The sequence below is a fragment of the Tauraco erythrolophus genome, chromosome 18, assembly GCF_009769465.1.
Source record: "Tauraco erythrolophus isolate bTauEry1 chromosome 18, bTauEry1.pri, whole genome shotgun sequence".
In the NCBI taxonomy this organism is placed as follows: Eukaryota; Metazoa; Chordata; class Aves; order Musophagiformes; family Musophagidae; genus Tauraco; species Tauraco erythrolophus.
The window spans coordinates 17,474,713-17,489,536 of NC_141482.1; the positions used below are offsets into that span (position 1 = coordinate 17,474,713).

General features: G+C 69.8%; 1 protein-coding gene across 1 annotated transcript; it reads left to right on the forward strand.

The window, feature by feature from the left end:
* The first annotated feature begins 1,084 nt into the window (after positions 1-1,084).
* Positions 1,085-8,232, forward strand: LOC147527533 (uncharacterized). The gene is made up of 9 exons (XM_086623179.1): positions 1,085-1,397; positions 1,542-1,682; positions 1,825-1,968; positions 2,713-2,871; positions 3,161-3,304; positions 6,528-6,677; positions 6,904-7,047; positions 7,265-7,404; positions 8,095-8,232. Exons 1-9 carry the CDS (start codon positions 1,085-1,087, stop codon positions 8,230-8,232), a joined length of 1,473 nt encoding a protein of 490 aa, XP_086479305.1.
* The last annotated feature ends 6,592 nt before the right edge of the window (positions 8,233-14,824 follow it).

The window sequence follows — 14,824 nt, forward strand, 5'->3', positions numbered from 1 at the left end:
CCGACTGGCTGCACCATCTCCAAGGGTCCCCAGCCTGTGCCCCACGGCTGCCCCACGGCCTGGGCTGCCCTGGCACGACAGCTCCTCCACCTCTGCCCAGATGTGCTCAGAGCGGGGCCATCGCGGTGCAGCCATGTCCGTGTCCCATCAGAGCCGAGCTGCTCTCTGCTCTGCAGGGACGGGGGACGGGGAGGCTGCTGGCATGTGCCATTGCACGAGTATCTCCCAGACCCCCTCCTGCCCCTCATGCTCCCAGCCTGGCAGCAGTACATCACCCATGGCAGGAGCCTCAAGGAGCTGTGGGCAGTGAAGCGCACACATCCCTGCCCCATCCCTGCCCTTTCCCTCCCCTGCCCTCTCAGAGCTGGGCCCCATTCCTGCTCCTATCCCGCTGTCCCTGGCACCTCCTGCTCCCCACAGGGCTCCTGGTGCCCCAGCTCTCCTGTGCCTGCCCCACTCCCAGCCTCCAGGACCAGAGCCAGCAGTCCCACCTGCCCTCGAGGTGCCAACACCCCCAGAGCCCCCACCTTTGGCAGGGGACAGAGCACAGCTGTCCACAGGGGCAGAGTGAGCCCGCACCTGGCCGGGCACAGCCCAGTTGCCCAGTGCCACTTCCTGCTCTCCCTGCAGTGTGGGTGCAGGCTGATGTACCCCGGCTCAGCGCCATGGCTCTGGGCAGCAGCTGTCCCTGCTCCATGTGTGCCAGAAGGTGACTGGTGACGCTCCCCAGGCAGGACCAGGCGGATGCTGAGGACCAAGGACAGGACACTGCTCCCTGTGTCCCATCCCTGCTCGCCATTGGGAGCGCAGGCACTGGGACTCTGGGAGGGCTGCCCGTCCCCCAGTCCCGGCTGCTCGCGGGTCACTGGTGACCTGGAAAGGGTGCACTGGGGAGGATGCGTCAGCCGTGGGCCCTGAGCCCAGTGCTGCCCCGGGAGTCTCCCCCGAGCTGGATTGTTCATGCCCAGCACTCCCACGGTCCCGCTACGGTGCTGCCGTGGGAAGGAGCAGCCTGGCTTCACCAGCCCCGGCCCCTGCAGGGTTTAAATGCCGGCCGGTGGCACGGCTCCCCAACAGCAGCACGATGCCAGGCGAGCACACCCCGCTCCTGGTGCTCCTGGTGCTCTTTGTGGAGCTGCCGCCCACCCCAGCCCAGCAGCACCGTGCTGGGGACCAGGGCACTGCCCCCGTGGTCGCCCTGGCACCGCACCGAGCCCGGTGGGGACGCTGGCCCCCTGTCGCCTTGCCTGTCCCTGGCAAAGTGGGCGAGTGCCCAGCGTGGGGCAGCGGGCTCCCGCGTCCCACCAGGCTGTTCTGCCTCTCCGACCATGGCTGCCCCGGCGCCGAGAAGTGCTGCCAGCGCGGGCAGGTCAGGATCTGCGTCCTCCCCACTGCAGGTACCGCAGGCGGCCCCGGAGAGATGCCAGCATGGGGACCGGGTGACGGATGGGATGTGTGAGGGAGCCGGTGCCCTTGTTGGGTGCCCTGGTGTGAGCCTCACTCCCCGGGCACGCAGCTGTACCGAGCATCCCCCTCTGCAGTGCGCCCAGGCTACTGCCCTCGCACCGTCAGCGCCAGCGGGACGAGCTGCGGGATGAGCTGCCACAACGACACTGCGTGCAGCCCCGGGGAGAAGTGCTGCACCTGCAGCTGCTGCACCTGCTGTGTGCCCGCCGAGCCAGGTAAGGCCACCTGGGTGTTCCCATGCCAGGCTGGTGGTGCCATGGGGCAGCCCCATGAGTCCACAGCCCCCCTGGCTCTGTGGGCAGACGTGGGTGCCCGGGGGCCAGGCCAGCTCCACGCCAAGCCTCCGCTCCCCTCCAGCCAAACCTGGTCTCTGCCCGCGGAAGCGTGCCCAGCGGAGTGCCGCTGCCTGCCCCAACCGCTGCGCCGATGACCGCGACTGCCCTGGGGACCGCAAGTGCTGCTTCTCGGGCTGTGGGCTGGCCTGCACCCTCCTGGATACTGGTACGGCCCCGCCACCCCACCTCCTGGTGCTGGTGCCTGCGGGCTCCGCTGCCCCCAGCACTGGGGCTCACCAGACCCACATCCCCCCACCCAAGCATGTGCACCCCTGGCACTGCCCCGGGCTGCCCCAGGCTGCCCCACAGCCACCCTGTGTCCACCCCGCAGCTAAGCTGGTGGTGGCACAGCTCCTCCTCCCCTGCGAAGCCCGGCGTGTGCCCAGCTGTACTGCCGGACAAACCCTGGCAGCTGTGCCCGGCCAAGTGTGCCGACAGTGGCAGCCATCCAGGCCCCAGGGAGCGTGTGCCGCTGGCTGCCACTCCCGGTGCCGCACGCCCACCCCAGGCGCGGCTCTGGCCCTCAAGAGCCATGGGCAGGATCGGGCCCTCGAAGCACTGTGGGGAGGGATCCCTGTGCCCAGCTCCTCCCAGATGGGTGGGTGATGGCTCCAGCAGGCGCGGGGCTGCTGCCCCTCCTGCACCCCCTCCTGGGACATGGCCAGGGTTGTCTCTCACTGCTCCAGCTGCCAGCTGGCACCCCATAGTGCTCACTGACTGGTCTCACTGGGTCAGACTGGTGTGGGTGTGAGGCTGGTGGCTGCCACAGCCTGCCTGGGAGACAGGATGGGGACAGGACAAGGGCAGGATGGGGGACAGGATGGGGGACAGGATGGAGACTGAGGCTGTGCCAGAAGCTGGGCTGGGGGAAGAAGGATCCTGGCACGGCCACGGTCCCCATTGTCACTAGGGAGCCGCCGTGCCGCGGCAAAGCCCGGCGCGTGCCCCGTGGTGCTGCGGGGCTCTCTGGGACCCTGCCTGGAGCTGTGCGACACCGACGGCGACTGCCCCGGGGCCACCAAGTGCTGCACCACCGGCTGCGGCCGCGTCTGCAAACCACCCACTGAGGGTAAAGCCACTGGTGCCCTGTGGGGCTAAGACTCCCCCCTGTCCCCACCCTGCTCTGTCCCAGGCTGAGCCCCCCGGCCAGGGCTGGCATCCCCTTGGCTGCACCTGCCCTCCCCAGGGGCTGCCCCTCACCCCTGGCGATGTGGGTGTGAGGACGTGGCTGCTGTCCCTGTGGGGCAGGAAGCGGGTGAGGGGCTCACCCACTGTGGGCAGGGCAGCTCCCCTACCCCAGAGGGGTGCCCTGGTTGCAGGGGGTGAGTCCCTCACCCCTCCCTCTCTGTGTGTGCCAGCACGGCCCGGGCTCTGTCCTCACATGGCGGATGGTGAGCAGGTGGCCGAGTGCCACCTCCTGTGCCTGCAGGACAAGGATTGTCCCCCCGGACAGAAGTGCTGCCTGCGGGGCTGCGGCCGGGCATGCGTCCCCCCACTGCGGGGTAAGGCTCCCCTCAGCCCACCGCCTCCTGGGTCCTACCAGCCCGGGGCACCCACAGGTCCTGCCTCCAGCCTGGAGGAGATTGAGGGAGGCTGGTGGGTGCCAGAGTGGGAGCACCCCAGGGCCCCCCACCCTTTGGGGCAGGAGCGCTCGTCCTGTGCTGACTGCCTCATCCGTCTCTTCCAGGCACAGCCTAGTGCTGCCCAGGGGTGCCTGTGCCAGTAGGTGCCATTTCGGGGCTGCTCCCCACCCCGCTGCAATCGCACCTCTGGACAGGCAAAGAGATGGTGCCGCCGGCAGCACCCACCACCCCCTGCGCCCATCCCTGCGCTGGACCCTCCGCACCGCTGGCGAGAGGTCACCAACATCGTTCTGAGGGGTCCTGGCTGGGGTCCCCGGCGCCCCCGGCCCCTGCCAGCCGTGCCGTCAAGGGCTGCGCACCACCCGCACTGCCCCACGCCAGGACAAGGCTCCCGGCAGCCCGGGCACAAGGCAAACCTTGGCAGCCCTGGCAGCCCTGGCAGCCCTGGCCACTTAGCAGCACCGACAGAGAATAAACTGGCACGTGGCCACCTTCTGCTCTGGGTCGCCGTCCCCGTGCTCTGCGGCAGGTTCCCAGGAGGCGCAGGCAGTGCTGGGCTGCGTGCGGGCAGGGAGGTGCAGGCAGGTGCCTGGCAGCCGTTCCTGCAGGCAGGAGCTGCCCCGGGGCAGGGAGAAGTTCCTGTTTCCATGCGGGCACCCTCCTGCCACCACCGCTCCGCAGTGACAATCCTGCGGGGCCCGGGGGCTGCACCAATGTCCCCTCTGCAGTCATGGACCCGAGCGTAGAAACCAGTTCCCTCGGATTCCTTGCCCAGACGGGCTCGTTTGCATCCCGAAGTGTGAAAACCCGGTTGGAAAAGCAGTCACGGGTCGAGGTGGATGAAGCACCCGGCCAGGGGAGGGGGCAGGGAGCAGCACCTACGTGCCGGGGGCCACGGCAGGACCCGCTCGCTGCCCGATCTCATCCCAGTCCCGTCACTGCTCCGGGACACTGAGCTGGCCCAGGACACCTCTCCCACCCTGCGGTGTCAGATCCCGAGCAGTCCCGTGCGCGGAGGCTGTGCCCAGCTGAGCCAGGCCACGGCTGCAGGGTGGCACAGCAGGCAGAGCCCCTCCGGCTGCTGCTGCTGCCACGCTGGGGCTGAGCCGCGGGGTCTGTCTGCGGGGCTGAAGGAATCCCAGTGGGATTCAATCCGAGTGGGGCTGGAGGGAGTCCCAGGCTGGAGTCGCAGCTGGCCGCAGCAGGGACAGGGCTGCGCACCACAGGGACAGCAGCCGCCTGACCCCGATGCCCTGACCCAAAAGCGGGGCTCGGCCGGAGATAAGCGGGTCGGCTGGCGGGGCACCGGCACGTTCTGGGAACTGCCCCTCCTCCTGCTGCTCCTCCTGCCCATCCTGCCCATGGCATGACCAGCCTGCCGCAGCAGCAGCCTGGCTGCAGCTGCCTCTGCACCCTGGGCACCCACACCAGGGACTCCACACCCGGCCCCTGCTCAGCTCCGGACGGGCACGACATCCCCAGCAGCACCATGAGGCCGGGGGTTTTCCTCCTCCCAGGGCTCCTCGTCCTCAGGGCAGAGCCAGGCACTGCATCACAGGGGACCGGTGGTGAGTACCAGCAGGTAAAGCGGCAGCTGCTGGGCACAGGTGTCCTGGGGCCAGCTCCTTGCACCCAGCCCCCCGTGCCCCTGCCATGCCCCTCTGTCCCTGCCTGGCACATACTGGTGCTGCTCGGCACATACTGGCAGGGACCGTGTCCCAGCCAGCTGCAGCACCTGTGCCATGGCCCCGCTCCCTCGGGAATCCCACCGCGGGCTGCATGCGTATGTGTGCACCCCCTGCACCCCCTGCACCCCCATGTGCACCCCCATGCACCCCCCACGCACCCTGTGGGCATAGCAGCTGTCAGCATCCAGGGGTGCCAGGTGCGGCGGGGGCCCTCCGGCCTCCCTGGGCACCCCCGCACCAGCACTGGCAAACCTGGGTTTGGGCTCCCTGTGCCCGCGGACCCCCAGCCCAGCACCGAGGAGGGGCTGCTGGGCAGAGCGCGGGCTGTGCGGCCGAGGTGGGTGCTGGTAGGGACGGGCTGGGGCTGGGCAGGGAGTCGGGGCTGGGTGGACCCGTGCCCCTGCGGTGTCCGGGGTCTGGTCCTCACACCTCCCGTCCCTCCCCACCCCTGCACGCAGGTTCCGAGCACACGGATAGACCCAAACCCCAGCGGAGGGCTCCGGGCTGCAGGTGCCACTTCTCAGGCACAGGTCCCTGCTGCCAGGGCGCCCCCATTGCGGGGGCGATGCCAGGGTGGTTGTGCCCAGCTGTGGCCCTGCTCTGCCCACCGCAGACAACGGCCGGGTTCCTTTGTTTTAATCAAACAGCTGCTGTTTGGGGTGAAACCTCGCGGCAGCGTCTCTGTTTGCAGCCCAAACACCGCGGCCCTGCCAGGAGCCGGCCAGGGATGTTTGCAGAAATCGCTGCTCCCGCGGCATCTCCCGGCTGGTGGGCAGGAGCCGGGCATAGGTGCCAGCTGGAGCTCGCCCACACCTCTGCCAAAGGCGAGGGTTTTCCTGATTTTCCCGTCACGGCCAAGATGAGCGCAGGGTGCCAGGATGAGGAGGAGGCAGCGGTGAGGCACGTGCCACTCGCCGTGAGGATGCACAGGGCAGCAGGATGCTCTGGGATGGATCCTGACCTCCAGCCGGTGCTGGCTTCTCCTGGCAGAGCCAGTGACACTCCTTGTGGCACTCGCTGCCTTGTGAGGGCACACATAGCCCTGTGCTGTGCCATGCTGTGCTGTGCCACACCGTGCCATGCTGCGCCATGCAGGTCTCTATGTCGGGGTACGGCAGCCCCGAGGCCGTGCCACAGGGCAGGCTCCAGCCCCGCTCCAACCAGTCCCTCTCCTGCCGTGACAGCAGGGCTGCCCGCACCCCAGGCTCTGCCCGCAGTCCCAGCCGTCGCCATCAGCCGGGCACTGCTGAGCCAGCGAGGGAGAGTCAGTGTGAGCCAGGGCCCTGGCCCGGGGTGCTGAGAGACCGAGCTCCTGCCAGGACCCTGCCCCCCCAGCCTGTGCCCCCACTCTGGTCCCCTGTCCCCCGCAGGGGACACCAGGCCCCGCTGCCCAGGGCACGGAGGATGAGGAGCTCTGCTGCCAGCGCTGCCCTGACGCCACCGTGCCACCGCAGGGGAGCTGCAGAAGCTGGGCAGGTGCCCACACAACTTCATGCGCTGCCTGCGCCAGGAGCCCCTGCTCTGCGCCAACGACTCCAGCTGCCCCGACTGGCACATGTGCTGCCCCCGGGACTGCCAGCGCCGCTGCACCCCCCCGGCAGAAGGTATGGCATCGCAGCACAGCCACCAGCACCAGCTCTGTTCCGGGGCAGCTGGCACCCTTCTCCCCGTCCCTGTCCCCAGCCCTGTGCTGTCCCCGTTGCCACAGGGCAGCTCCCCGTGGGGCACGTGGAGGGATCTGGGACAGGGCACGTGGCGGGGGCCGGCGGCGGTAGGCAGAGGGGTCTGGTGCATCCTCGCCCCTCGGCCCCACGCTGCTCGGCGTTGCAGAGAAACCCGGCACCTGCCCGGCGGCAGCCCCCGAGGGGCTCTGGTACCCCTGCTCCTTCCCCTGCCTGGAGGACAAGGACTGCCTGGGTGCCCAGAAGTGCTGCCCGCTGGACTGCGGCGCTGCCTGCCTGGAGCTGCTGCAGGGTAAGGGCTGTGCCGGGAGCCCCTCCATGCCATAGGCATCTGCCACCTCCCCGCCGCCACGGGCACATGTGGCGGATGCGCACCACTTCCCCTACACCAGCAGCTGCCAGTGAACCCCAAGCGCCAGGAGAGCCACGGTGAGGGGCCGGGGAGCCCGGGGGCGGGCAGGGCAGCCGGTTGAGGATGGCGAAGCCTCACACCTGCTCTGCTCCACCAGACCGACCCAAACGCAGGGAGTGCCCCGCAGCGCAGCCGGGGCCATGCCGGGAGTGGTGCGGAGACGGCAGGGACTGCCCCGACGTGCAGAAATGCTGCAACAGCAGCTGTGGGCACCAGTGCCTGCTGCAGCGCCAGCTGGTGAGACAGGACAGGACCGGCAGTGTGGGCAGGGCCACGGCTCAGGGACCAAGGGTGATGCCACGGGGCCGCGGTCGCCCCAAGGTGCAGAGCTGTGGCACAAAGGGGGCGCCCCTGTCCCGGGCTTACCGGGGTGGGCTCTGTCGGGGCTGGCAGGAGAGTCGCTGCACCCCAGCCGCTCTGCCAGGTCAGCCACGTGCACCAGGCGCGGGTCTCCCCATCTGGCTGAGCCCAGCAGGGACACAGCCTGAGGTGCCCCTGGCACCGACCCCGCCGGGGCATCGTGGCCCCCCCTCCCCAACAAGGAGCCTGTGCTGTTGCTGTGCTGGAGCCCTGTGCCGGGGGCTGCCGAGGCAGCTGTGCCCACAGGATCCTGCGCCCGCCCCACTCCCGGGACACGATCCCTCCCTTTCCATGCCAGTGCTGAGCAGCACGGCCTCAGCTCAGAGCCGCCACCTGACTGTCCTCTCCTGCCCGCAGAGCGCGGTGCTGCGGTGGTGCCATGGCAGGTGCCAAGCAGTGTGCGGAGGAGCGCGAGGCCGACTCGCAGTGTCCCCAGGGGCAGAGGGGCACCTGCACCGGCTGCGGCCGCGTCTGCATGGACATCCCCGGAGGTGAGATGCAGCTCAGCCCTGGGAGCCCTGTGGTGCCCTGCAGCCAGGTGCCCACAGCGGGTGCCATGCCTTGCAGGCAGAGAGAGAGAGCATGCCCATCCCCAGGGGCCGTGGGACGTGCCTGGACCTGTGCAGCATGGACGAGGAGTGTCCCTGGGGCCACAAGTGCTGCAGCAACGGCTGCGGCTGCGTCTGCACATGTGCCGGGTGGTGAGGGGGCCCAGGGCCACCGAGCCACGGCCAGCACCAGCGCTGGCAGAGGTGCACCTTCAGGGCAAGGGGACCCGAAGGGACACAGAGTGGGAGGAAGCTCTCGCCAGAGCCGGCCGTGCTCAGCTGCAGCCGCTGCTGCCAGCCCCGCGCCCCCGCACCGCAGGGTACCTAAAGGCACGTGTGCCCCTTTCCAGACGCGGCATGACAGGCGAGCGGCGGCTCCGCCACAGGATGGCACCTTCCTCCGGGGGCACAGGGTGGTCACAGACCACAGCTGGCATGTCCCCTCGCACCACCTCCAGCAATAAAGCGCACAAGTGGCTGCCTCCAGCCGCCCGTGCACCCTGGCAGTGCCATGCTGACCCCACCAGGGCCTGGCACAGCCCCTCCTGCTCCCGGAGCAGCCCCAGCGTCACCCGGTGCCCGTGGAGAAGGGATGGTCCCACCAGGGCCAGGGGACTCAGCACACGCTGGGGTCAGTGCCACGGGGCCAGCGGTGCAGTGCAGGCACAGCCCCGGGCCTGGAGCCAGCGGTGGGACGGGTACCACCCCGGGCATCCGTCGAGGCTGTTTCTCCTCTGTTGGGTCACTTTAGCTCCCAGTCAGGTCACGTCGGCAGCTGGAGGGCAGAGCCAGGGCTGGGAGCCCATCCTGCGGCAGTGGGAGCTGTGGGGTGGTGGCAGAGGCGAGCCCTGGGGCCACCATGCGGTGCTGCTGAAGGTGCCCACTGCTGGTCCCAGCAAGGGAGGGTGGCCCAGAGGGATGGGCACTGCCTGATGCTGCCCATGCGGGCAGGAAGGACAAGACCCAGACGTGCTCACCCAAGGACCTGTCCTTGTATTGAAGTGTCACAGCTGCAGGGGAGGGCTGGGCTCCTCTGGCCAGGCACCACCATGTGGGATGGGGCAGCTGCGTGGCCACGGGCACGTGTCCCCACCCTTGGGCCAGCAAGCATCCCTGGGTGAGCCACAGTCCCTGGCATGGCCGCCCAGGGCAGCAGTGCCCGTCACCACCAGCCCCATTGGAGTCGGCTCCCTGTGGGGACGGCGACTTGGCCGCCAGCAGCAGCTTCCCCTGGGCAGGGGCTGGGCAGGGGCCACTGCGCTCCCCGCACCAGCGCTACCGGGCACCTGGAACTGAGAGACAGGGGGTCAGGAGTGGGGCAGGGCTGGGCATTGCCAGCGGCAGCAGTAGCCGCTGGCTGTGGCACGCAGCACATGGCACGCAGCACAGAGCATGCGGCACAGGGCACGTGGCACAGGGCACGTGGCACAGGGCACACGGCTAGTTACCGACGTGGGCGCAGGCCTGGAAGCACTCGCCCTCGGTCTCGAAGTTGTTCCTGTTGCCGCCGCAGCCGCCGTAGATGAACTCCTCGCACCGCTGGCTGGAGGCGTTGAAGAAGAAGCGGCGGAAGAGCGCCTTGCAGCTCCCGCAGACGGAGGGCAGGTAGCAGAAGTCTGCGTGGTCCGAGGGGACGGGCTGAGCTGGGGATGGGACAGGGACCACCGGGCACGGCGCTTCCAGGGCCCCAGAGAAGTCTGCGCAGCTCCGGTCCCCTCTCACCACCGACCCCTTCCCGGCGGCACCCGGCTCTGCGCCCGCCTGCCCCGCGGCCCCATGCACCATCAGCCCAGGCACTCCCCACTGCACAGCCCGGTGCCCCCCTGGGGTCTGCAGGACCCAGCAAGAGCTCGGGGGCACCCCAGGAACCCCCTTCCCGGTGAGCTTGGCTCACCCTCCCGTTGCCCACCCCTGCGCTCGCCATGTCGCCACTCCAGAGCCCCACTGCCGCGGCACCGAGCCCTCACCCAGCACCGGCTCCTGGCACGTGTAGCCACACTTGCTGGGGCAGCACTTGGTGGCACCGGGGCAGGTGGCATCACCAGTGCAGCGGGAGCAGGAGGCATCCCCACGGCAGGTGCCACAGTCCTTGTGCAGCGGGTCCTCCACCTCCGGGATGTGGTAGCAGTACCCGGGCTTCGCTGCGGGGGACAGTGGCCGGGACACTGGGGAGGGTGGCGGAGAGGGGGACTGAGCAACCCCCCAGCACCCTGGGGCCAGATCCCGACCACCTGCAGCCCCGTGCCCCCGCGGACACCCAACACCACGTGGGGCAGTGGGGAGCACCGGGCGGCAGCGGCACCCAGAGCATCCCTGTCCCAGACACGTGCCCCGGGCACACTCACCCATCCCTGGCTCCTCTCGTCCGGCTGTGTGCGGGGCTGGGCCAGAGCATGTGCTGAGGGGCAGCAGGGCAGCAAGGAGGAGGAGAAGGCAGCCGGGCAGCAGCTCCATGGTGCCCAGGGCAGCCGGGTCTGGGCCCTGGGCGCGGCAGGCTGGGATTTAAGGTGTGCCAGCGGGGCGGAGGGAGCAGGGCTGGCGCCCAAGCCTGGCTAATTCCTGCCATGAGGGTAACGAGCCGCACCCAGGCAGGGCCTGGCCTCCCTGGCAGCATCCCGGCCACAGCCCCTGAGCCGGGGGGACCGGTAGGACAGGACGGCTGCCCTGGCGCAGCCCTCGGGGAACCCGGTCAGGTGGCAGCCGCGTGCCCGGGTTGGGCTGGGGGCACCACCGGCACCCGCCTGCAGATCCTTGGGATGAGTCAGCGATGGGAACGGGCAGGGGGAGGTCGGCGACAGCCTCTCTGCTGCCAGTGAACGTGGCAGTGCCATGCCAGGGCACAGAAAGCCGCCGGCTCACCAGCCAGGGAAGGGTCTGGGGCACCGCGCGCCGCGGCACTGCCCTCCCTGCGGTGCAGGTCCCTGGGGAAGGGCCGCGCGGGGGACGTGCCCCTTCAACCCTTTCTGCCCCACTTCCCCCACTGGTGGAGCGCACCCCGGCGGGATGGCCCCGCACATGGGCCTGAGCCCCTGGGTACCACCTCGCCCCGATCGTCGCTGCTGTGGCAGGGAGGTCCCTCAGGACGGTGATGCTCCTGTCCCCTTCCCACCCCGCAGGCACCATTGGCCCTTCGTCACCCACCTCATCACCCTCTCCTGGCACGGGGCCACTGCCTGCGTGGAGCCATGCTCTGTGCCCCCAGCAGCCCCCTGCTCCATGCAGCGGCATCGTGCCCTGGGCATGGGACACAGCTGGCAGCCTGCCCCACTCCCGGCCGACGGTTCGGACCTGCGGCAGCGCCAGGCTCCCAGCACCGGGCTGGGCGGCAGGTGGCTCCTCGCATCCCGCATCCCGCTGGCACCGTGGGCGGGCGTGGGGTGAACCCTGCCAAAGGAGGGAGAAACAGATAAGCTGTTCCCATTCAGCAGGAATAATTGACTTCCTAATTACTGCCGTAATTACTGTCCCAAGGGGGAAGCAGAGGGCGACGAAAGCTCCGCAGGGAGAGGCCCGGAAAGCTGGACCGAGGGTGGGGTTCGGAGGGTGCTGCTCCTCGCCCGCGCCCTACCGCAGCGTTTCCCTGCCCCTCCTCCAAAGCTCCAGCTCAGAGACCCTGGCAGCATCCCCGGCGCGGGACATGGTGACGTAGTGAGGGACACGCCGGTGGCAGCTGGGGCACACGGGGTCAGCGTGGGCGGTGGGAAAGGGAACGCTGCCTGGGGTCCCGGGTGGTCCCGGGACTGCAGCTCGGTGCGCCTCCCACAACCCTGAGCTGTCCGGGACGTTCCCGGTGGCACAGAGACTCCCAGCCCCGCGCCCCGCGGGCAGGCAGGGCCATGGTGCCAAAATCCGCCGCATCCACGTTTCTCCGCGCTACCTCTGCGCGGTGTCTCGGCCGCCGGGTGGTCACGGCAGCGACGGACGTCGCCTCCCAGCACAGCCGCTGCTGTCCCTGCACCAGTGGCAGCACCATGGCCAAACTGGGCAGGGAGCGTGGCAGCCACAGAGCCAGTCTGGTGGTGCCGGGGTTTGGGGCACCGCTGGGGGCGAGGGGGGGCTGCGTCCAGGTAGATGTTGGGGTTGCACGCAACACAAAAGTGCCCCCCGCGGGGTCCCGTGTCGGTGTCCCTGCCCTGCCCTGCCGCCGTGCCCGGCTCTCATGGCCGCAGCCGGAGACACGCAGCCACACAGGGCAGAGCCATCAGCCAGACCTCCACCGTGGCGGAAATAGTGACCAGGGCAGCCCAGCCCAAGGAGCACCCAGGAATGTGGCACCTCCCAGGGCGGGCACCCAGCTGGACGAGGACGGAGACGGCACTGTGCCATCGGGACGATGCTCCTGCCCAGAGTGGCTGCACAGCAGGAGAGGCGCAGGGGGAGCCGAGGGGCAGAACCGGTCCCCCCGGCTGCGGCACGTCCTGGCTGGCCCCGCACGGAGCCCGCTGGCCTGTCAGGACCGACACTCTCCGGGGTTGACACAGGCTGGGCACTGTCCCTGCTGCCCACCGAGGGACCAGGTCAGGGACTGGGACAGGGACAGGGACAGGGACAGCCCCAGCGGGCAGCAGGGATGCCCTGGCACAGTGGAGCCAGCGCTCCCCGCTGCTCCTCTTCTCGCAGCTCTGTGTGCCCTCGGGACGGGTCGTCCCACCTGCGTGTCGCCCCTGTCCCGCACACGGGGGGACACCGACAGGAGGGTCCCCACGCAGCCGGCTGCTGGCAAGCGCATGGTGCCGCCCGGGCACCCGACTGCAGACGGGCATGCACGGGCACGCACGGGCACGCGCGGTTCAGACGGCACACGCAGCGTGGATGGTGCACACACCCACGCGTGCACACACACAGAGCATGGCCTGCACACGCATGCACACGCACGCACACACACGTCCACACCTGGCCGGCTTGCCTTGCACGTGCACACACGCACGCCCACGCGCGTGCAGGCAGCCTGCCCGGCCGAGCGTGCCACAGGTCTCCTGCCTCTCCAGGGCCAGGCACTCCCGGAAGGGAGCCGGCAGGGAAAGCCCCGACCGAGCGGTGCCTCCGTCCTTGCGACACGCCGTGCCAGCAGACCCGCTCGCAGCCCCACGCGGCACTGGCACGGTGTGGCCCTGGGCACAGGCAGCAGCTCCCGGCACAGCTCCTGCTGCCAGTGCAGCCTGCGGCATGCCAGCAGGTACCCCCACTCAGCATGGTGCTGGCGTTCGGCTCCGGGGTCCCCATGAGAGCCAGTGCCCAAGCGATTGCCATGGGGCTCTGGGCACTGCCAGAGCTGTGGGTCAGAAGTGCAGCCAGACCCGGGGAAGGGCTATGTCCCTCCCAGTGACAGTGCTGGTGCAGACCCCTGCCCAGAGCCCCCAGCAGCGGGCAGCCACTGGGGCCGGGGTGGCCATTCCCGCCAGCCCCATGGGCGGGAGCAGGAGGCAAGGGGCAGCTCTGTCACAGCGTGATGGTACCCGGGCACCCACTATGGCTCCAGCAAGGATGCAGCAACCCGTGTTATGGCTCCTCAGCCCCAGTGCCTGGGCAGGGCCCCCACACAGCCTCCAGCTCCCTGCCCCAGCACCAGGGCCCTGCACCCCCTGGCCACTCCTGGTCCCTGCGGCCGCTCCAAGGTGTGGGCATGGTGGGCACCAGCTGGCCAGGAAGCACAGGGCTGAGGGGCCAGTGGCAGCACGGCGCTGTGGACCGTGTCTGGTCACAGGACGTCCCTTGGGAGCCAGCAATTGTTCCCGGAGGCAGAACAATGCCCGGAGAGCTGCCAGGGCACCATGGGCTGCTCCACCATCCCAGCTGGGAGCCACCTCCGCTGCTTCAGCAGGGCTGCCCCACACCGGGGTCTGTCAGCCCCTCACTGCCACCTGGCCTGTACCTGCCCCTGCAGTGGGAAGCTGCACTGGCTGCTCTTGTCTTGTGGCATGGCACAGCATGGCACGGCATGGCATGGCTCTCTCAGGGCTGCAGAGCTCAGTGCTGAGCAGCAGCACCTTCGTGCCACTCCGCGCGGCTCATCCAGCAGCAGCCACTCGCGGGAGGGAGGGGACGGGGGGTTCACGCTCAGATGGAGTGTGCCGGGCGCTGGGGCACGGACCAGGTCACTGGGACCAACCTCCAGCCCCAGGAGTATTTAAACCACTGCCTGTGCCTGGGCAGGCAGCCCTCGCACCGCCCACCCCGTGCCACTCACCCCGCGCCATGCGGCTGCTGTCGCTGCTCCTGCTCCTGGGGCTCTGCTGCCTCTGGGCTCGGCTGGTGTCCGCAGGTGAGCGCGGGGTGGGCCCGGGGTGGGCGCGGGGTGGGCACCAAGTGGGTGCTGGGAGCCGGCGGGACGGCGCTGCAGGAGGACGCGCGGCCACGTGCACAGGGACGAGCGCAGCCATGGCCGGGGCGCAGTGTCCGCACAGCGGTGCCGTCCCCCCGCACGTCCTTGCACCCTGTAGAAGTGACTGGCAAAGCCCCCGACAGCTCCCCGGGGAGGGGTGCCCGGGGTCTGGGAAGCCCTCACCCTCAGGGCCCCGCTGCAGGGCCAATGGCTGTGCCCTGGCACGCTCCGAAGCGAAGGCTTGGGACACGGGTGCTCCCGTCTCTCCCCAGGACTCACCTAGCCCCCACCTGCACCCGCACCAAGGACCCGGCGTGTGCAGCCACCCCGCACCGGACAGACGGGCAGACGGACAGACAGCTGGCCATGGAGGGATCCATCAGCTGCTGGATAAGCACCCGTCCCCCTGATCCCCTCTCCATCCCCT

Excerpts from the sequence above, each read along its gene's own strand:
- LOC147527533 (XM_086623179.1), top strand. The coding sequence starts at position 1,085 with ATGCCAGGCGAGCACACCCCGCTCCTGGTGCTCCTGGTGCTCTTTGTG. Across the intron at positions 1,398-1,541 it reads CTGCGTCCTCCCCACTGCAG|TGCGCCCAGGCTACTGCCCT; the intron begins GTACCGCAGGCG and ends CCCCCTCTGCAG. Across the intron at positions 3,305-6,527 it reads ATGCGTCCCCCCACTGCGGG|GGGAGCTGCAGAAGCTGGGC; the intron begins GTAAGGCTCCCC and ends GTGCCACCGCAG.